The sequence below is a fragment of the Schistocerca nitens genome, chromosome 6 (genome assembly GCF_023898315.1).
Source record: "Schistocerca nitens isolate TAMUIC-IGC-003100 chromosome 6, iqSchNite1.1, whole genome shotgun sequence".
In the NCBI taxonomy this organism is placed as follows: domain Eukaryota; kingdom Metazoa; phylum Arthropoda; class Insecta; order Orthoptera; family Acrididae; genus Schistocerca; species Schistocerca nitens.
In genome coordinates, this window is record NC_064619.1 from 628003387 (window position 1) to 628027077 (window position 23691).

At 42.7% G+C, this 23691-nt stretch overlaps 1 protein-coding gene across 1 annotated transcript; it reads left to right on the forward strand.

The window, feature by feature from the left end:
* Positions 1-11313: 11313 nt before the first annotated feature.
* LOC126263535 (glutaconyl-CoA decarboxylase subunit gamma-like) lies at positions 11314-20859 on the forward strand. The gene is made up of 2 exons (XM_049960629.1): positions 11314-11367; positions 20509-20859. The coding sequence occupies exons 1-2, from the start codon at positions 11314-11316 to the stop codon at positions 20857-20859; spliced, it is 405 nt and encodes a 134-aa protein (XP_049816586.1).
* Positions 20860-23691: the final 2832 nt, after the last annotated feature.

A 23691-nucleotide genomic window follows, 5' to 3' on the forward strand; every position in this document is an offset into this window, starting at 1 on the left:
GTAAAACTGTCAGTCCATCTATATTAATCACAAGAATGAAAAGAATCGTCTGCTCATAACGATTACAAAACACTCCTTACAGATACTTTATCCATCAGAGCGAAAACCTTATAATTAATAAACTGTTCAGTTTGTAGTACGCACATGACAAACAGAAATGGAAATAGCAATAAGAAAGTTCTGTTTTTTATAAATTTCTTGCATGTTAGTTTCATATTAACGAGGTCTCCAGACCATCACAATATTTATACGAAATTATGGAGGAGTAATTGCTAGAACAGAGTGCTCCTTTAAGTGGTAATTTCTAAAATATTCTGATGCTTATTTCGCTGGGGCTGAACGATAGCATGTCTTTAAATTAAAGATTAAAAAGTTTTAATTTGGAGTGGCATTAATGCCTAGTACCATACAGGTACATTAGGGAATACAAGTGGGACGATTCAGATTGAGTCGGTGTTTGTTAACTACAGAGATGATATTGATTCCTTATGAAGAACTATTATCATTCCGTAACAGCAGTCGTCGAGAGCGAGATTATAAACCACACGTAATTTCTGACAGTGAAAGACTGGCTCAACAGTGCGCGAAGAGGATCTGCACCCATACATCCCTCACGCAACAGAGAGAAAACATGTCCTAGTTATTCGCAGGATTACGCCTTGTGGTACACCTTTCTGCAGACGACTTGGTTTCTTCTGCATCAGATGGCCATGTCATGGTAGAGACTGTGAATAAGAGTGACAGACTATAGCACCAGGATTGATCCCCTCTGCTCCCCCCCCCCCCCACGCAAACGGTTTTTGTTATAAATTATGATACCGGTCGCAATCTAATATTCTGTTTTTTGAATCTGCTAAAACTACACCCATTTGCCGAAGAGATGTTCCAAAAAGACTTACCACTGCTAGACAAATTAGATTATTGGATACCAACCCTCCCAAACCACTCAAAAAGCGTCTTAGACACATTCACTTCTCTCCAGATATTGTCACTCATTTGACGGCCTCCTGTTGATACGAAGAATTTTGAGATCGCACAAACAGAGCAAAACCAGACCACAAATAAGCATGGAGACTAGTATTGTCATTAAGAAATTGAAAAATAGCAACGTAATGGATTCAGGTTATATGTGACCGTAACAAATTCAATATTTTGATGCCAGAAGGAAACGCACTGCTTCCATAAATTTTCCCATGTTGATTTGCCCATAGATGACGAAATTATCCCTAAGACATGTCTCTGATGTCCTCTTCCAGCACAACATAAAAAATACTGCGAACAACGACTCCGCCGGTGTATAAGTGCCGATAGGAACTAGTTTGTAGGGAAAAAAATTGTTGTTTGCACAAATAAAACCTTGGATAGATAAAAAATCAGTCTCATTACTTTTCTCACACACACACTATGTAGATGCGATGGATCACGCGAGCACATCTACCTTCTAGCGGGGTGGCCAGATGAAAAGGTACTGCTGTTTCCCTGTGGGCCGGCCTGTAGCTGTCGGGTGTCAGTTGCCTTTGGAGGGACTGCACCTGTTTAGGCAACGCGCGGAGCCGCTACAGGCCGCGTTAATTAAGCCGCTGTTTAGCGGCAAGCGGTGTTTACACGTGCCGGCTGCCTGGGCTGTACCTGCGGGACCCCGGGCTAGGTGCGCGCTGCAGCGGAGGACCCCGGCTTGCCAGCAGCCTCTGTACTGTAGGGCTCTGTCGTAGCGTGGACCTCCCTTTGTCTACCTGAAATAGACGGAGCTCGCTACACTTTGGAAGAAACCAGGCCTCGCTAACGTCGCTACACATCACTATTCTCTCCCATGTATGGTTGAGTGTCGTGCCGTGAACGTAATGTACACTCATGCTCATAAGTTAAGGGGAGTTGTACCGCCCTATCTCGACAATGTTAAATTGGCTATATAAATGCCCCGTTTTCTCAGGAACTGTTGAGTATATAAATGTGGTGTTTTTATCACATGTTCTCCCATGTTTTGTGACTCTATTGCTCTACAATCACTTTGAAATAACTACTGGAAAAAAGTTATGATTTTTTCCCTAAACATATAATTTTTTGGTGTAAATTTCCAAAATTTTAATTTCTTGAATTTTAACTATTACAGTAAATACTACTAAAGTAGAGCTACAACATCATTGTACTGTCTATGTTATGTGGTAAATAATTCATTGATGTAGATTCGGAAGTTTCTGAGAAAAAGGGCCTTTTATTCTGAAAGTTGTCATGTTGAGAAAATTGCGTTTAAAGAAAAAATTTTAATATCCAGCTAACTGATGCATAAAAAATATGTTACAATCCTCCTGGACGGTAGTCCTAATCTCCTCCTTCATCTTCCTCACCCAGTGCTGCCCTCCTTCTCTTGGATCTGGCTTCTTTTGACATATTGTTTGTTGCAATCTCTGCCTTCATGATTCGCAGTTGGTCCAAGTCCATCACACTTTTAGTGGTGTTGTAACCTTTATGAATGCCAAGATATTCCAAAACCTGTAGTCTACCAGAATAGTCATAATTAAAAGTAAGAACAGCATCCAAAACACCAAGTTCAAAGACTGACCTTCCAACAAACACATTTTTTGGTATCCTTGACCACACAACATTGTTAAATGATTCATTCGCATTTTGTGTTTTGCCCTTGAGACATTTCTTCAACAGCTATGGTTGGGCAAGACCTTGAAACACAGGTTTCATGGCAAGCATAACAGCATTTGGTATAGTAATTTTGTGCGAGAAAGTGTCTACTTTACCCTCCTCTTTTGCCTTCAAGTATTTACACCATTCAGTGGAACACAGGTTGTGTATTGGTTCAGCATCTGTAGACAGCTTGTGAAAATAAATTGCCCAAACAGCTCTCTTCGTTCCATCTAGATTATCTCTGTTACTTCTAATAACAATACCATAATATTGTGGAAACTGATCAATTTGTTTATTAGTCAGTCGACGTCTTATACTTAGACCATCAGATAACTTGGTACTTCCCAACTGCTGTTTGAGTCTACGTAGTCTCGTTCCCATCCTTTTTTGCACATGATTAATGCACTCTAATTTTGTAATTGACAAATCACCATAGGGTTTCTCTCCACCACTGCCTTATACGATCGTGAGTTCTCCATCCAGAAAAAAATTCATGTGGCGAACAGAGCTGGGAACGTTGCAATATTTTCACTGCAGAAGCAATCTCTATCCCTCCACCAGTTCCTTCATAGTTTCTCTGGTAATTCATTTCATGCTTAGTTTGCTTTTCAGTACTCTTACCTGCTTGCCTACAACCCTGACAGTACATGGTCCACACATCAACAGCCAACAGTTTCCCATTGTCGATGCTGATAATAGATGCACATGCATTCTTTGACTGGAAACCTCTTTTTTGCCAGGATCCGGCGAATGATATTGCTAGGTCAGAACTACCATTTTCTGCTACAGCCTGCTCTGCTGCTGTAGTCATTGACTCCATAGCACACGCCTTGACGCTACTTCTTAGTATGGGGTTGTATTTGATAGATTTTGTAGGAGCACTAGGGAGGTTCAGCGAGCCACAAGGAACCTTACCAGAGTAATGGCCTTTTCCTATGCATCTAAGTCCATAGAAGTATCTTAGATTAGTGTCAAATGGTTCAAATGGCTCTGAGCACACCGGCCGGCGATTAGTGTCAAAAAGTCCATTCTTTACACTTACTTCTGAAGTCTTGAAAGCCTTTTCGCTTTTACAGTTCAAACACATTTGTAAAGTGCACATCAGACCATTGCATTGAGATATCTTTTCAGAAATTTCGATTTCCCCTCCACATATACGACAACACAGTGTTTCACACAAAGCTGAAATAAGTATATAGAGATTAATAATGATATTGCAGTTTGTTCCACTGTCTGAAGCTGCGTTGTATTTCACATCATTACCCAGCAGTTTTTTCTTGGAAGCACTCTGAGGAGTAGAAGGACTGTCACTATTTACAACCAAATTATCACGCCCTTCGGTGCTAACCACTCTTTTTACTGCTGCTATATTTGTTCTGTAGTATCTGTTTCCTTTGTTTTGTATTTTTTTAAACACTGATTTTGGTTTAGTCATGACGAAAACTATCACAGGAAACACAGAAACTAAAATGCGGCTAGTGGATGACTGTTGTTCTCAAAAACAAACAAATGTACAGTTCAAAGAGTTTACTGCGAAGTACCGCCAGTGTAGGCAATTTATGAAACGGACAGTTCTCTACAAAACAAAAGAAACCACAGCCTTGTAGACTATAAAGTTCCAGAGAAAAATGCCAATATGCGAACTGATGGAAAACAAAATTCTCGGAAATGTCATTGTATGATTATTTTCAAATATTTATTTAAAATAGTAAATAATCGATATTTTAATAAAACCAACACCAAATTAAACATTATCATCCATATTTTCATAATTTGCATAAAAGTAAAAATGTCAAATTTTGTCATTTTGGGCGGTACGAGTCCCCTTAAGGATAATGCTGATACATGGCGGAACAACGCTCTGGTGGGCGCTTTGCGGGTTTAAATCACCTCAGAGTATGACCATGCGGTGCATTTGACCTTTGGTCGTCGCACGGTGGCGCTGGCGGCAGTCCACACACGCAGTGGTGTGTTGATGCATGTCAGAGTACGGTGCAGCGAGTAAGTGTGCAGATGTTTTCAGACGGGCTAATGGTGACTGTTGCAAATGGCTCAAAGAACACATATTGACGACGCTATGAGGGAGAGAGCGCTAGGGCGACTGGAGGCTGGCCAAACACAGCAGGTCGTACCACGGGCCCTCCGTGTGCCACAAAGTGTGATCTGAAGATTATGACAACGATTCCAGCAGACAGGAAACGTGTCCAGGCGCTACAGTACGGGACGTCCACAGTGTACAACACCACAAGAAGACCGACATCTCACCATCAGTGCACGCAGACGGTCACAGAGTACTGCAAATAGCCTTGCTCGGGGCCTTACTGCAGCCAATGGAACAGTTGTCTCCAGACACACAGTCTACAGACGACTCAACTGACATGGTTTCTTCGCCCAGAGACCTGCAAGGTGCATTCCACTGACCTCTGGTCACAGAAGAGTCCGTAAAGCCTGGTGTCAAGAACAGAGTACATGGTCATTGGAACAGTGGTCCCAGGTTATGTTCACGGACGAGTCCAGGAATAGTCTGAACAGTGATTCTCGCCGAGTTTTCATCTGGCCTGAACCAGGTACCAGATACCAAACCATTAATGTCCTTCAAATGGACCTGCATGGAGGTCGTGGTTTGAAGGTATGGGGTGGGATTATGATTGGTCCACGTACACCCGACATGTCTTTGACAGAGGAACTGTAACAAGTCTGGTGTATCGGGGGGGGGGGGGGGGACGTCATTTTGCACCAGTATATCCGCCTTTTCAGGGGTGCACTGAGTCCCACCTCCCTCCTGATCGATGATAACGCACGGCCCCGCCGAGTTGCCATCGTGGAGGAGTACCTTGAAACAGAAGATACCAGGCAAATGGAGTGGCCTGCCTGTTCTCCAGACCTAAAACCGATCGAGCACGTCTGGGATGCTCTCGGTCTGCAGTCTTCAAACGTCTGCAGTCTGCAGTCTTCTGCACGTCTTCAAACCCCTAGGACACTTCAGGAACTCCGACTGGCTGGTGCAAGACTGGGAGGCTATACCCCAGCGGCTGCTCGACCACCTGATCCAGAGTAAGCCAACCCGTTGTGCGGCCTGTGTACGTGTGCATGGTGATCATACCCCATGTTGATGTCGGGGTACATGCGCAGGAAACAGTGGCGTTTCGTAGCACATGTGTTTCGGGACGGTTTTCTCAACTTATCACCAATACCGTGGACTTACAGATCTGTGTCGTGTGTGTTCCCTATGTGCCTATGCTATTAGCGCCAGTTTTGTGTAGTGTCACGTTGTGTGACACCACATTCTGCAATTATCCTTAATTTATGAGCAGGAGTGTATATAGGAACAGGTGATGTTCCCTGGCTGGTGTTTCAATCTATAAACGACCACATAAGCAAATGGGCACTGGAGACCGTCATAACTATTTTAACTATTTTCCGTCATTTTCTCCAGTTTTTCTCTTTTTTTTTGACATGAGACTTCGTTTTTTGCAGCATTTGTAAATACTTTCAGTTCTACGCCTTTATTGTCCGTATCTAACACCGTAAGACACAAAAAACGTCCTACCATGAAGAAATTATCCGAATGGGACTAAAATCTGTAGATGTCATTTACCTGTACAGACAAACAAACGATTAAAATTTCAGAAAAAATGGATGATTTATTGAAAGGGAAGACTTCAAAAATCGAGCAAGTCGTTAATGCGTTGGTCCTTGTGCAAGCAGTGGGTGGGAGTGGCATCGATTGACAGAGTTATTGGATGTTCTCCTGAGGGATATAGTGCTGACTACTGTCCAATTGGCGCGTCAGATGTTCAAAATGACGAGAGATCCGGTGGCGTTACTGGACAAGACACGGTTTGGCAAGCACGAAGGCAAGCAGTAGAAACTCTCTTCGTGTCCGGAGGGATATCATCTTGCTGAAATGTAAGCCCAGCATGGCTTACCATGAAAAGCAACAGAACGGGATGTAGAATATCGTCGGCGTACCGCTACGCTGTAATGGTGCAGCAGATGACAACCAAAGGGGTCCTGCTATGAAAACAAGTGGCATTCCAGACCATTACTTCTGCTTATCGGGCTGTATGGCGAGCGACTGTCAGGCTGGTGTCCCAATGCTGTCCAGGGTGTCTCCAGACACTGTCCGCTGGTCATCGGGGCTCATCACTGAAGACAGTTCAACTCCTTGAAAGAGATTCCAGTTCCAAGACGTGTTTGGAGACGACCCGGATAGTGGTAGGATAGAAAACTGGACGGATATCCAGGAGTGATGGTCTGGGACACCATTTCTTTTCATAGCAGGACCCCTTTGGTTATCACCCGAAGCACTGTTACAGCACAGCGGTACGTCGAAGATATTCTGAGCACCGTTTTGTTGCCCTTCATGGGAAGCCATCCTGGTCTAAGCTAGGTAATGCCCGGCAGCACACAACCAGAGTTTCCACTGATGTCTACGTGTTTGACAAACCCTACCTTGGCTGGCAGTGTTGCCAGATCTCTCCCCAGTTGTGAACGTCTGGAGGGTCCTCCAACGATCTCAGGATTTTGATGATCAATTGGACAAAATTTAGCACGATATCACTCAGGAGGGGATCCAACAACTCTGTCAGTCAAGGCCAAGCCGATTAATTTGCTCACGTAAGAGCCAGAGGTAGACCAACGCGCTATTGACTTGCTCAATTTGTGAGGTTCTTTCTCTTGAATTAATTATCCAATTTTTATGAAACTGTAATAGCTTGTTTGTCTGTAATCCACATCATATCTACAGATTTCCGTCTCATTCGGATAATTCCCTAGTCGTGTGTCTTTTTTTGTGTTAGAATGTATATAAGGCTACTGGAAAGATATTGTTAATTCTTCAGTTCCACAGTTTTATGACAAATGAAATTCTAAACATTTGCGCAACTAGTTATATGATGTGTGGACGGTTATGTCATACTTCACCGACCGTGCACCATCTTGTACTTTGAAACGTAAGAAGGTCTTCCACCTTGGAACACGTAATACCTGCAAGTGAACTTTGTTTATTTAACCTACTAACAACTTTACATCCATTGAAAATGGAAATTTGTGTTAGCTCCTTATATCTTCTACACTTCTACTTAATACGATTTCACTCACTGGTTATTTGTGCACAAAAAAAAATATAAGAAATGTACTATTAAATACAGTACTCTGAAGATTTTATTCATTGCAACAGTTTAAAATTTAAGAGAATATCTGTTCTTGCGTACATAATCATTTTGTTCCATGGATCATTCTTTCACAATTTGCAAAATCTTACTTTTGAAGAACGATTTTTGTACTTTCATAAAAAGATTGCAGCAAACAAAAAATGAATAACACCGTTTAAAAATGGAAGAAGAAAATACATTAAACTATTAAAGGACTAGGTATTCAGACTCAAATAAATGGGTATACTGAAAATTACAATTAGATATACAAAGAAACTCACTGTTTGACAAATGGAAACGCACTGAAATACTTTGCAAAGAATGCAACATAAACACAGACTGAATCTGACAATCACGGCTCAGTTAAGAGAAGATAACTCACAAGGAACATACAAAGTCACTAGGTAATGAGGCGAGCATGACAGATATAGTAAAACAAGGATAGTGGCATTAGAGCAGTTAGCTTCACCTGAGCTGTGATGTGCATGACCTCGTGACTCAATGACAGACATATTTTTCGACTATCGTCGTTATTTTGATCGATTCAATTATGGGTTCTTAGCGAAACATTGCATTCGTATTAACTGAAGTAACATCTCTTTTGGCCTGTTTCACGAAACTTTATTGCTTTGCGTATCCTAAGTTCCGCGTTGGGAGAACATTTTGCAGTACACAACTTGTTCCAGAGATGGGAACCAAGCAAAGATAAACATAGGTCATTTCTTAATCTCTCAGTCGTCGACTTAAACTGTAAACGTTATCTCTGTTGACTATTTTGACATAGTTACATCTGTATTGTACAGCCTTATGACGTTCATTAGGATTCTTTTAGTCTAACTATGAATAAATACACACTAGAGCAGAAGTATGCGCACAGGAATCGATATTTATGTAATTACTTTGGTGCCTTCATTCATAATTAGGTAATCACAAAAATACCCATTCCTGTGCACGTAGCTCTACTTCAGTGTATGTTTATCCATGTTGTTGTTGTTGTGGTCTTCAGTCCTGAGACTGGTTTGATGCAGCTCGCCATGCTACTCTATCCTGTGCAAGCTTCTTCATCTCCCAGTACCTACTGCAACCTACATCCTTCTGAATCTGCTTAGTGTATTCATCTCTTGGTCTCCCTCTACGATTTTTACCCTCCACGCTGCCCTCCAATGCTAAATTTGTGATCCCTTGATGCCTCAAAACATGTCCTACCAACCGATCCCTTCTTCTAGTCAAGTTGTGCCACAAACTTCTCTTCTCCCCAATCCTAGTCAGATTAATAGCAACCCTGATAAATGTCATAGGGTTACAGAAGACAAACCCAACTATTTCAAAATAGCCAACAAAGACAACTTTTACAGTGTAAGCTGAGAATAGATATATTTAGAACTGACATGTGTTTATCTAGTTAACTAATTATTGCGACTAAAAAGACTGGTGATCATCCAAAACGTTCCAAATGACCTTTCCGCCAGTTGGCAGTTCAAAAATGGCTCTGAGCACTATGGGACTTAACATCTATGGTCATCAGTCCCCTAGAACGTAGAACTACTTAAACCTAACTAACCTAAGGACATCACACAAGGCCGGCCGAAGTGGCCGTGCGGCTAAAGGCGCTGCAGTCTGGAACCGCAAGACCGCTACGGTCGCAGGTTCGAATCCTGCCTCGGGCATGGATGTTTGTGATGTCCTTAGGTTAGTTAGGTTTAACTAGTTCTAAGTTCTAGGGGACTAATGACCTCAGAAGTTGAGTCCCATAGTGGTCAGAGCCATTTTTTTGACATCACACAACACCCAGTCATCACGAGGCGGAGAAAATCCCTGACCCCGCCGGGAATCGAACCCGGGAACCCGGGCGCGGGAAGCGAGAACGCTAGTTGGCAGTACTTGTGTTTATCATGTCTACTATTGCAAATCCGGCTGTGGACTGATTTTCAAGTATAGTACTTCTTCCCTCGGTACATTTCAAATACATGATGCAGAAATCCGCTTACACATATCGCCGTGAAACATACTCTGTTATATGTCTTTCTGTCGTGTCCTGCATTAATATTAACAGACGGAAGTTACGTATAATGCACCATCGTGCCAAGGAATTTCTTTTTTGGGCATATTTGTACGCACTACGGCACTTTGATCTGTTGACATTAATACAGGACATGATACAGAGGTATCAAACCGAGTATGCTTGACGGTGACATGTATAAGCAGATTTCCACATGATATACGAGTAGACACATGTCGATGAGATTGATGTAATATATCTGAAAATGACTGCAAAGCCGGAACTGCGGTGGTGAGCGGTATAACCGTAAGTAAAATAGGCTTGCAAAAGCGTTGCCATTTCGAAAAACTTAACAAGATTGCTTATCGAAAACCGGTTGAGGCAGAGCGCTTTATATCGTGCCTATGTTAAGTGATAGACGGTAGGTGGCAGACGGCTTCAGACAATGATTACAGTGCGACAGAAACGCTCTGGTCTAGTAGCTAGCTGCAAGTAGTTACAGCTGTGGCCGAAAGGTGTCACCTTATTACGGAATATAAACTCATCAAGTAGTTAAAACATCTTTTGGAAACAGAACTCTATTTATTGTGACTAACGCGACTGTCATTAATTATAGCTAATTTGTTTATTAAGGGCAGTGCGTATGGTGAAATTGGTCAAAAAGTGGCATTTTCAGATTATTAACTATTAACAATATTTGGTCTCTCCTGTAATTTGATGCATCATTTGTCGATTAATCCCAGTTGGAAGTATAATTTTTATTATTTCAAAGTTCATAGTGCAAATGTAAAAAAAATCCAGCCATTCTGCACTGACTTCCTTAAGCATCTCTCTCTCCGGAACTATTCAATCTAGAAGGCTGTTTATTCCTTGAACTCATGTTCATGTTCCTGTTAAGCGACTCGACGCAGAGTGTAAACAGAAATGACGATATTGCACATGCATTTTGTGGAGCCTCTAAATGGCAAAGGCCTACAGACAAAAACATTGATGAATGTGGTATCGGTAGCTACGATGCCACGGCGTAGGTGCAAGTTCTTAGGTTGGCACTACGTCAGCGACAAGACGGCAGCGCCCTCTAGCCGGCGCTGTGGGGCTCTACGAGCTCCGCTCCAGATTCTGCCCATTTGATCAAGAGCAGACGCCCTGGACACTTCGCTTCATCGCTTCAGCTTCGCTTCATATAGGACTTTGCTCTACTTACGACGGGTCTAAGGCGTCGCACCTACGTACAAAGTTATGTATGCCTCTGTATATATTCATGCACCAGTAAACCACTTTTACTTACTTGCAGAACCGACGTGTTTTACCTTTTCCTGCTCCTGCTCACTTCCTTCATTCGGCCAACCTTTCAGTTTTCAGGAGCAGACCCACGCGCCACCTTCCAGGTGGGATACAAAAATAAACTCCAGGAATATTATGGAATGGCAATAAGAAACAATACACATGACCTGCAACGGATGAAAAGAACAGTGTGGGCTGCCTTCATCCACAAACTGCCCGCTGATGATACACCTATACATGGTCACTGCCCACCTGATGGTGATTGCAAGTACTGCAAAGCTCAGGCTTCAGGTACAAAGGAACAATTTACAATTTAGGCACAAAAATAGCACAAAAATCTGTAGTGATGGAAGCTATTAAAGAAGTATATACAGAGTTAGCTCATCCTGACCTTCTTTGCAAATGTCTCCATGGTTGAATGCAAAACCTGAATGAGCCTTTCAATAATGTCATTCGGACCCACATACCAAAAAATGTCTTTTTAGTAATGAAAACTCATTGCTTGTGACTCTGTGATAATATGTAACGGTGGTAATAAGGGCAGAATTAGGGTACTAGACCAACTTGGTATCATTCCTGGAACCAATACACTGCAACCCTTCCAGCAAATGGGTCGACTTAAGATCATGAAAATCCAGCGTGCACTACAATAAATGACTAAAGAAGCAAGAGGCAAGAAAAGAAAGAAGTTTTTAGGTTTGCAGGACGATCAAGAACAGGACCCAGACAAAGCTAATTATGGGTCTGGCTGTTTCTAGGAGCTGGCATGCCTCCAATGTGAGTTAATATCGAATGAAACGTTTAAATTTCATGAAAATACCTTTTTTCTTAATGTTTAATACATTATCTTAGGAACTATTACAGATAAGTATATCTAATTTTACACTATGTTACCTCTTAGTATACTGCTGAAGCAGAACCACTGAAACATTTCTACCTATAACAGTTTTTACTTGCAGAAGCAAAAATGGATTTAAAACAATTGAACATAAATTTTAAAAAATCATAACTAACTAATTATTTGTCTGTAAATTATGATTCTGGTTCAGTGATCAGAATAAGAGTGAAAATAAACTTCCCAAAAATTCCAGATCTCTTTCTGTCAAAGATTCTGAGAATGGATCATCACTATTGCAAATTTAACACTGTAGGTATGGTATGTACGTACTCCCCTTAATGTAAATGGGAAGTAAGATATTAAATAAATATTTCTGTGTCTATTAACTGGGTACATCTCAGCGTGAGAACTGTGGCTGTGTAGAAGGAGTGAATTACACTCTCAGAGGAATTTTGTAATATGCAGCTAGCCAGTTTATGGGATTGGGAAAACAAAGAACATTTTACGATAATTCTGTTATTTAAAGAGGGAGTTGTTTTGATATACGTGGCGTTTCTAAATTTTTTATTTGGTAAATTGTTCATAAGAGTTGTTAAGTTGTGATTGATCAAATGTAAAAGACGCGGGATAGTGTCGTTTAATATCCGATTGTCTATGATGTGTATGAGTCAATCAGAGGATAGTACGTCCGCATGTGTTTTGTGGGCTGAAGAACTGCTGTGTGATGTTTACAGAGTCAGTTCAGAGCTCAGCCATCATGTTCGGATACGGATATAATGAGCTATGAACAGACGTGATAATTTTGCAGAATAATGATGAAAACTAGACCGTGGACGCGAACGTGTGACAAAAACAAACACGTGAAATCCCTATTTTAATATGTAAACTGTGACTTTTGAATAACCATAATCCGCGTAGCATATTATACAAGCCTTGTCCACAAACTGAACATTCCTAGTGGTCAAATGTGTAATATTTTAGCGAGCATTCTGTCACAGTTAATCCATTTGGTAATCCCTTTGGCAACGGGTTCGGTTAGTTACCGTAGGCTGCCTATTACGAGAGACTGTGGTTGGATGTGAGTGCAGAGACTAGAACAAAAGATCAGTATAGGATTGCTGGTTTTTTCTTATAAAACGAGCGCCAATACATCTAAGTTTTCACTCACAAACTACCTTTCAATTAATTCCTCTATTAACACGATACTGAAAATCGTTTCTTGCACCTGTTGGGTTCACATAATGCTATTCGTTCTACCACACGGTTTGAAGTGGAGGAACATCATTCGTTTTTAACAGAGAAGGCCTGCGGAACGGACTGCAGGAGAAGAAATCAGCGCAAGGTGAGTGAATATTATTTCTGTAGGACGAACACACTAACCACTTGTAACCGCGACGTTGCATGGTTGCCTTCCGCCTTCCGCCTTCCTAAAGCATCTGAATAATACAGATAAACTGCTACACTCAGTCACTGAAGGTCAGTGTGGTCAGCAGGCTGACTATATGAATCCCGTAAGTGCATATTACTCACTCTGAGACTAGCTAAAACGCGCAACAGGCTACTCATCGTGGGCCCTGTTTGAAACCTCTGGCCGAAAGAAATATGGTCAGCTGTACAAAGTGGCTCTGTTTTAGAAATGACGACTGTTCCCGCCTGGTCTTTCACTAAATGTACAATGGCGGCCAATCGAGGCCCATGCCAGTGGCCTCAAGGTACCCCAGAACTAGAATGCGGTCCCCAATGTGCTCCTCCTCGAAATTAAGCACTCGATGGGGTCGAGTTCCGTCTTGCATCAACCACATCTTGTCGAAATCAGACTCACTTTGGTAATGGGTATAAAATCATCTTCCAAAACCTTCACGTATCTTTCGGTAATCACAGTGCCATCAAGGAATATCGGCGCCGATTATTCCGCGACTGGACACTGCACACCACACAGTCACTCGTTGAAGTGAAGAGACTTCTCGATCGCGAAATGAGGATTCTCGGTCCCCCAAATGGGACAATTTTGCTTATTGACGACCCCAACCAAATGAAAGTGGGCTTCGTCGCTAAACCAAACCGTACATAGGCATACTAATTCCCATCATGCCCGCGGCCAACAGTGCAGTTTGAACGTCCTAACGCAAATCGTTCAGAAGTTATGACGATGCAATTCAATAAACGTCACCCTGCATGAAAAAGGGAAGTGTATCTTCTCTCCCGCCTGCATCAACTCTACTAGCTTTATCCTACAATTAAAAATTCATTTTTATCTAAGTTGTTATTAACACATTGAAATATTTTCCAAAGAGTTCAAAAAACCGATAGGCACCCTTAGGGTAAGAAACCAAACTAGAACAACTGTGTGGTATCATATATTGATACTATCCCACGGGTGCCAAAGTTGGCAACGGAATCACAAGTTTGGGCCAGACGCTGATGGCAGTCATGCGGATTTGGTGGAGCCTATGGTGCACGATCACTGTTGCATGCTTCCAGCGGCTCTAGGCTACAAGCGCCCGCTGCCGTTGCAATATGGGTTGACCGGCGGCAGCCAGACAGCCCACTGGTACTTGGAGCGTCTTCGCTACTTGACACTGTGCAGACGCTTCCTAGTTGCCGTTCCGACATCGTTTTTCTAGCTGAGTTCTGAGATCCCCATCACAGTTGACATTGTGATAGCCGGACTCTGTTTCTTGTTACATTATTTGCAATGAGACTTCGTACACTTGGATGAATACAAGTTAAGTAAATCGTTTGTTGTGTTAACTTGTGCGCTAACAATTTCTGCTCCCGTCCGGCTTTCCTACAACAACAGTTCCCGCACCATTCTATAGCTCAGCCGGCCGCGGTGACCGAACGGTTCTTGGCGCTTCAGTGCGGAACCGCGCTGCTGCAGCGGTCGCAGGTTCGAATCCTGCCTCGGGCATGGATGTGTGTGATGCGCTTAGGTTAGCTAGATTTAAGTAGTTCTAAGTCTAGGAGACTGATGACCTGAGATGTTAAGTCCCATAGTGCTCAGAGCCATTTGAATCATTTGAAGTCTATAGCTCACCTCTCCTTACCGTTGCATACAAAGTCGCACAAACGTACTGAGCAGTTAATCTTGCAGTCCAAAGCTATTCCCTAATCACTAGGGTATTAATGAGAAAGTGCTATCATTAATATATTTAACAAAATCAATTCGGATCTGGACAAAATATGAGTCTGGCCCTAAGGCTGATGAGTACATCTAAATATACAGAAAACAAAAAGTTTTGGATTTAACGAGAGTTCGAAAAAAGTTCAAAAAATGTTTTGCATCACCCTGGTTCCCAGAACTCCTGAAGATAGACGTTGACTGTGGATATTCTATCACAGACACAGTCCCTTTGACTGTTCAGAGATGTCACTAAACCCGCCCAACAGACGCATGAGCAGCGTCTGTTATACGGAGAGGGTCCGCTAGCCTCCACTTTCTGGGTGACGTCATCCGACGGACTGCAAGCTGCCGTCCGGTTTCGAGATATCTTCAGGCATTGCAGACGTCATCGTTCCGTTAATTATATAGGTTTAGGAGGACCCTGGATATCAAAATTTGCAATTGCTGAGGCTATGTAATTGGGTTTGGCAGACTAGTTTTCTTTCGAGCGTTTCGCCGTCGTTGTAGAGGCGGCATCTTGCGGTGACGAGGGTATATCGTTTGACTAGTTACTGTTTCTTTCGCTTAATTAACCTTGCTGTGTTAGTATTTCTTTTACCGGTCTGTACCCAACGAAAAGGGTGTTGGAAGGCCGGTCCTCTCGTTGTAACCTTTCTTGACCCTCCTATCTGATGTAGTCTTGTGCTTGTTGCGTATAATCCTTCTGGTGCACCCCTTGTGAGGAGCACATTCAAACGTTTGGTTACTTAACTGAAGCAATTATTCATGAAGGCCTACCTGTTTTCTATTTGGTAGTCTTACTTAACTCAAGTTGTTATTAAATAAGACCTGCCTGTTTTCCATTTAGTAATTTCACTTAACTGAAGCTGTTATCACTGAAGGCCTGCCAGTTTCCTATTTGGTAATCTTACTTAACTGTGGCTGTTATCGTTGAAGGCCTGTCTGTTTTCTGTTTAGTAATTTTATTCAACTGAAGCTGTTATTATTGAAGGCCTACTAGGTCTCTTTTAATTAAATTAAGAGCTATTTCATAGTTTCGGTTAGCTGAAGCTCTTATTAATAAAGGCCTACCTGTTTTCAAAAATGGTTCAAATGGCTCTGAGGACTATAGGACTTAACTTCTGAGGTCATCAGACCCCTAGAACTTAGAACTACTTAAACCTAACTAACCTAAGGACATTACACACATCCATGTCGAGGCAGGATTCGAACCTGCGACCGTAGCGGTCGCGCGGTACCAGACTGAAGCACCTAGAACCGCTCGGCCACAACGGCCGGCCCCACCTGTTTTATTGCCCTATTATTGTGATATCATATCTTACTCAATCTGTGTTGTAATTAACTGAAATTGTGACTGCCAAAGGCCAACCTGTTTCAGAGGTATTTATATCAATAAGGCAGAACACGACGCATTGTGGTACATGGGTGACAACCCTTCGCCTTACGTCCCTTTATCCATAATTGCAGGTTACACTTATATTGCATTATTAACAACACAAGTGAAACCTATAGTTATGGACAGCGTTCAGTACATTATATTTCTATTTTTTTAAAAAAAAAGCACGAAAAGGAAAGGGAAAAGTAATTTTCGGATTGCAAATAAGTTACCGAGAAGAACTTCTAAGGCGTACACGAGAGCTTCGTAGATAAAATTAACTATTTTTATTATTTTACAGTTGATGATTTACATGTGCTGGAGCGTTGTTCATGGTAAAAATAGGGGAAGCAGGAACGGTAGGGCCTATCGGCATTTTGCACACATTATAAAAGCCGCACTCTTACGATTACATGGTTGCTTTAAATTTTCTACAGAAGAGCGCAATAAGTTTACATTCATAAATGGTTCTATTTCATCGCACAATCTGGCAGCAAACCAAGCTTAACACATCATTTCGCCAAATACCGTCGAGGAATTTTGCTGCAGTCTTCTCGAGATGTGATTTCTTTCTCCCTCTCGATGGGTCGATTTTACCTGCAGTGTGAAACACTGCCGCCAGCAGTTCGAAGGTCAAAATGATACTAACGAAATACGAAGTCTTGTACGCTTTAATCGCAATCGCTTCGTTCAAAGTTATTCGCATATTCCTCGGGGACACTGCAAGTACAATTCTTTCTTTGACAAATATTTGCAATAAATTTTCCTTTGCCTTTCCTTGTCATGCCTTTTACGAAAATATTAATATATATAATGTGCTGAGCTTTGTTTCCGTTTATATGCAGTATAAGTAATGTAAAAATTGAAAGTGAAGAAAAAAATTAAGAAGTTTCTTTATAGGGGCTCTACCGCAAGTCCCTCGGATGACCGTTCTGTACTCTCTCTGCACCGCTATCCGCTACCTCACAACTACGCTAACATAAATGGTTCATGGCTCGCCCAATCCGCATAAAAAATGCTCGTTCTTCTGAGCGATTTTATATCTGGAACTCGAACTTCTGTCACTTTCATTTCTGGTTAAGTCGTCGACATACCGTAAATTTGGACGAAATCGGTAGTGACGTGTAGGCGTGATCTCCTTGTTAGCGAACTACATAGGCTGACTCCGCTACCTCTACTTACGCGTTTTATGCAACCCGCAACGCCTTCAGAAACCACGCGGGAGTTTGTCATATTCTCTCGCTTCCTGTGCATGAACTATTAGTCATTCAGAAAAATGAACAGGACGTATTCGTAGGAATTTTATGACGTTAAATTCTGTGCTGGGATACGTTTCTGCTAGAGGCCATAGTTTTCGAATTATTCAAGAAATACATATAAATGTGACCTTCAAATACGTTTTTCTTGTATAACTCTAAAACCTTGGCCACCAGCGGAAACTTATCCAATATTAAATTACAGTCCGATTAAAACTATTTAATGGTGCCACTTCACACAATGTAGCTGCTTTCCTCACATCAGAGCACTCAACATCATGCCCAAACAATTCGCAGTCGACAAACTGCCATAACAATAGTTCATTTCCAATTCCCTGTCCAGCTTTCTTGATATGTATATGGATCCTGAATCCTGGATCTGGCTCTTTTATTTCGTATTTTATGAACACGTGAGGCAATACTAACCTTACGACTTATCTTAGAAGAAAGATTAAGAAAAGGCAAACCTACGTTTCTAGCATTTGTAGACTTAGAGAAAGCTTTTGACAATGTTAACTGGAATACTCTCTTCCAAATTCTGAAGGTGGCAGGGGTAAAATACAGAGAGCGAAAGGCTATTTACAATTTGTACAGAAACCAGATGGCAGTTATAAGAGTCGAGGGGCATGAAAGGGAAGCAGTGGTTGGGAAAGGAGTGTGACAGCGTTGTAGCCTCTCCCCGATGTTATTCAATCTGTATATTGAGCAAGCAGTAAAGGAAACAAAAGAAAAATTCGGAGTAGGTATTAAATTTCATGGAGAAGAAGTAAAAACTTTGAGGTTCGCCGATGACATTGTAATTCTGTCAGAGGCAGGAAAGGACTTGGAAGAGCTGTTGAACGGAATGGACAGTATCTTGAAAGGAGGATATAAGATGAACATCAACAAAAGCAAAACGAGGATAATGGAATGTAGTCAAATTAAATCGGGTGATGCTGAGGGAATTAGATTAGGAAATGAGACACTTAAAGTAGTAAAAGAGTTTTGCTATTTAGGGAGTAAAATAACTGATAATGGTCGAAGTAGAGAGGATATGAAATGTAGACTGGCAATGGCAAGGAAATCGTTTCTGAAGAAGAGAAATTTGTTAACATCGAGTATAGATTTAAGTGTCAGGAAGTCGTTTCTGAAAGTATTTGTATGGAGTGTAGCCATGTATGGAATTGAAACATGGACGATAACTAGTTTGGACAAGAAGAGAATAGAAGCTTTCGAAATGTGGTGCTACAGAAGAATGCTGAAGATAAGGTGGGTAGATCACGTTACTAATGAGGAGGTATTGAATAGGATTGTGGAGAAGAGAAGTTTGTGGCACAACTTGACTAGAAGAAGGGATCGGTTGGTAGGACATGTTTTGAGGCATAAAGGAATCACAAATTTAGCATTGGAGGGCAGCGTGGAGGGTAAAAATCGTAGAGGGAGACCAAGAGATGAATACACTAAGCAGATTCAGAAGGATGTAGGTTGCAGTAAGTACTGGGAGATGAGGAAGCTTGCACAGGATAGAGTAGCATGGAGAGCTGCATCAAACCAGTCTCAGGACTGAAGGCCACAACAACAACAACATTTTATCAAACATGATAGCCACACCAAAAACATCACACACACACAACGAAGCTAACGAAATACACGTTTCATACACAGCACTAACAAAGCACTACTGGTTTCTTCCGCAAAGCACGCGGTTCAGCGTCACATATATAGTGATTATAATCACAGGGATTGGCTTACATTAGATAAGCTTTGCACAACATTGCATGAATCCGAATTTTTGCATTAATCATTGTGAATGGGTCACCAAAGTCACAAATATTCAAACTTCTGCAGCGCAATGGCATAGCACAGTGGCTAGTACATAAACCTGCCGTGTGAAGGGTCGAAGGTTCGAATCTACTCAAATTCAGCGAGATTTTTTATTTTGGTAATCCTGATCAAAAGCTTTGATTATTACCTGTTTTAAAAGAAATTTTTTTTATATCTAACACTGTGCTGCATCATTTTCATCATGATATTGACTTTTATATTTGTTCTTATTTTTCTTCCTATCATTATTTTATCGTTTGAGATCCACTGGCGTCGTCTATAGTCTGCAAAAAGGTACTACCCAGGATTGCTCATTGGATGATAACATGTCGGCTCCAATAGACGCTGTGAGGATAGTTTCAAGTAACCAGTGACAGCGGGAAATTACCGTTTTCTCTTACCACTGAAACTGAAAATTTTCTCTCTTGAGTTTGCTTAAAGAAGTTAACCATAAACTCAGAACAAAGCGATTGTGGTTTTTAGTTCTACGGCAGATTGTTGATCGCCGTTTTGTCGGACACAGTGCGCATCAATAGGTTGTTGTTATGTTTTTAAATGCGTTTAAATTCAGGGTTGCGAAACGCATTATCTGCCACAGTTCGTTCATAGGTCACTTAAGATCAACTGTCGACAGAGCATTTCCCATTTCGGTGATACTTCCTAGCGGCCGCTTCCAACATTGCTTCCCGTTAGACATTAACAGCGTTTCTGAAGTAACCTGCCGCATTTGTGTGACGCCTATAAGCAAGCGGTAGCCGGCAGGTGATGTGACAACACTGTGGCAGCAAGTGACAGACGCAAGGTATCGAGTAATTTTAAACGGACTATATATTAACTTTGCAGGAAAGGTTTTGTTCATTTTTTTCTGCAGGACTAACATTTTGCGCTTGGGGGGCGAGAGAGTATGGATGCTGGCACGTGGTTTTTGAAAGTGTTGCGGGTTGTACAAAACCCATAGTAAGGGCAGCTGAAACGCTCTCTGTAGCGACAGGTTACATACAGTGTGCAGTCTGGCTGATGTGCGATTGTTTGCGAGCATTCTGCAGCTGGGCCGCGCCCTGTCTCACGTGCGCCGCACGTGGCGTCTCGGTGGCGCGGCCTGCACGCCTGCAACACGCGTGTCGCCGCCGCCGCCAAAGCGTATCGACCCGCCGGCTGTTGCAGCGCCGGCACTGCCGCCCCCACCCCGCCGCAGCCCCCGCCCCCAGCCGCCCACACAGCCGCTCGATGCGGAGACAGGCCGGCGCCGCCGCCAGGGTCGGCGCCCGCTTTCCGCCGCCCCACGCCAGCAGCGGCCGACACCTCGGGGAATTCCGCGGCGCAAGTTGAGCGCAGTAGCCAGACTCCGCCACCCCTGCTGCCCTCGCACTCCGAGGTAGCAACCTAAAGGGGCTATCCTACCAAGGATAGGCAGCACGGTGCAAGTTTGTACTGGCAATATTGGGCCAATAAATAAAGAAAATTAAACAATACCAACACGAGTACTGGAGAATTGCCAAAATTGTACTACTTTTAAGATATTACACTACTGACCATTAAAATTGCTACACCACGGACGTGCTACAGACGTGACAGGAAGAAGATGCTGTGATACGCAAATGATTAGCTTTTCAGAGCATTCAAACAAGGTTGGCGCCGGTGGCGACACCTACAACGTGCTGACATGAGGAAAATTTCCAACCGATTTCTCATACACGAACAGCAGTTGACCGACGTTGCCTGGTGAAACGTTGTGATTCCTCGTGTAAGGAGGAGAAATGCGTACCATCACGTTTCCGACTTTGATAAAGGTCGGATTGTAGCCTATCGCGATTGCGGTTTATCGTATCGCGACATTGCTGATCGCGTTGGTCGAGATACAGTGACTGTTAGCAGAATATCGAATCGATGGATTCAGGGGGGTAATACGGAACGCCGTGCTGAATCCCAACGGCCTCTTATCACTATCAGTCGAGATGACAGGCATCTTATCCGCATGGCTGTAACGGATCGTGCAGCCACGTCTCGATCCCTGAGACAACAGATGGGGACGTTTTCAAGACAACAACCATCTGCACGAACAATTCGACGATGGTAGCAGCAGCATGGACTATCAGCTCGGAGACCATGGCTGCGGTTACCCTTGACGCTGCATCAGACAAGAGCGATGCGACGGTGTACTCAACGACGTTAAGTGCACGAGTGGCAAAACGTCATTTTTTCGGATGAATCCAGGATCTGTTTACAGCATCATGGTGGTCGCATCCGTGTTTCGTGACATCGCGGTGAACGCACATTGGGAGCGTGTATTCGTCATCGCCATACTGGCGCATCACCCGATGTGATGGTATGGGTGCCATTGGTTACACGTCTCGGTCACCTCTTGTTCGCATTGGCGGCACTTTGAACAGTGGACGTTACATTTCAGATGTGTTACGACCCGTGCCTCTACCCTTCATTCGATCCCTGCAAAACCCTATATTTCAGCAGGATAATGCACGACCGCATGTTGTAGGTCCTGTACGGGCCTTTCTGGATATAGAAAATTTTCGACTGCTGCCCTGGCCAGCACATTCTCCAGATCTCTCACCAACTGAAAACGTCTGGTCAATGGTGGCCGATCAACTGGCTCGTCACAATACGCCAGTTACTACTCTTGATGAACTGTGGTATTGTGTTGAAGCTGCATGGGCAGCTGTACCTGTACACGCGATCCAAGCTCTGTTTGACTCAATGCCCAGGCGTGTCAAGGCCGTTTTTACGGCCAGAGGAGCTTGTTCTGGGTACTCATTTCTCAGGATCTATGCACCCAAATTGAGTGAAAATGTAATCACATGTCAGTTCAAGTATAATATATTTGTCCAATGAATACCAGTTTATCATCTGCATTTCTTCTTGGTGTAGAAATTTTAATGGCCAGTAGGGTATTTGTTACAGGCTAAACAGGTAAGTTGTCAGTTTACGCTGAAGTGACAAAGTCACAGGGTACATCCTTTTGCCTGACGTAGAGCAGCTACTCGATGTGACATGGACACAGCAAGTATTTGGAAGTCCCCTGCAGAAATATTGAGCCATGCTGCCTCTATATCCGTCCGTAATTGCGAAAGTGTTGCCGGCGCAGGATTTGATGCACGAATGGAGCTCTTGATTACTTACGTCCCACAAATGTTCGATAGGACTCATGGCGGCCGATCTGGGTAGCCAAACCACGCGCACCAGTTGTCTGGGATATTCTTGAAATTAATCACAAAAAAACGTCGCCCAGTGACATAGCGCGTCATCATCCATAAAAATGAAGTTCACGAATAGCTGAAAATGGTCTCCAAGAAGCCGAACATAACCATCGCCATGGACCAGAGGACCCAATCCATTTCATGTAAACACAGTCCACACCATTATGGAGCCTCCACCAGCTTGCTCGGTGTCTTGTTGACAACTTGGGTCTTTCGTGGGGCCTGCGCCACCATCGAACCCTACCATCAGCTCATACCAACTGAAATTGGGACACATTTGACCAGGCCACGGTGTTCCAGTCGTCTAGGATCCTGACGATATGGTCACGAGGCGTGGAGAGGCCTTGCCGGCGATGTCGCGCTGTTAGCAAAGGCACCCGTATCAGTCGTCTGCTGCCGTAGCCCATTAATGCCAAATTTTACCACTGTGCTGTCGGATAAGTTCGTCGTACGTCCCGTATTGATTTCTGCGGTCATTTCATGGAGCGTTGCTTGTCTGTTAGCACTGACAACACTACGCAAACACCGCTGTTCTCGGTCATTAAGGGGCTCCGGAACGCCCTATACTTGCAATGTTAAAATAACGCTTATAAATTACATCTTTCCTCACAAAGTATTTGAGGTAGGAAGTTGAACTTTTTACAGATTATTTATTGGAATATGGGCTACAACTTAACACAGGGATTTTACAAAATTTTAGTTTAGTTATTAAAGATGATTTTTTTTTCAATTGTAATGAAAATTCACAACATTTTTTTGCAAGTTTTTATTTATATATTCAAAAATATACAGTTTTTTGGAAAAAGGCTGTGTTAAATTATGCAGAAGGTACTGTGTAACATTTACTGAAAGTTTGAAACAAATATGTTTGGAAGATCCTTAGAAAACATGTAATTAGTATGAGAAAATAAAAGTTTTGGGAATCGAGCGACAAAGATTGGATTAACTTTTTAGTGCATTCCAGGTTCATAGGATGGATTATCTTCATCCTCTGCAAACTCCTCCTC

Coding starts and splice junctions, on each gene's coding strand:
- LOC126263535 (XM_049960629.1), top strand. CDS start 11,314: ATGGTCACTGCCCACCTGATGGTGATTGCAAGTACTGCAAAGCTCAGG. Junction 11,368..20,508: donor CTGCAAAGCTCAGGCTTCAG/GTACAAAGGAAC, acceptor ATTGTTTGCGAG/CATTCTGCAGCTGGGCCGCG.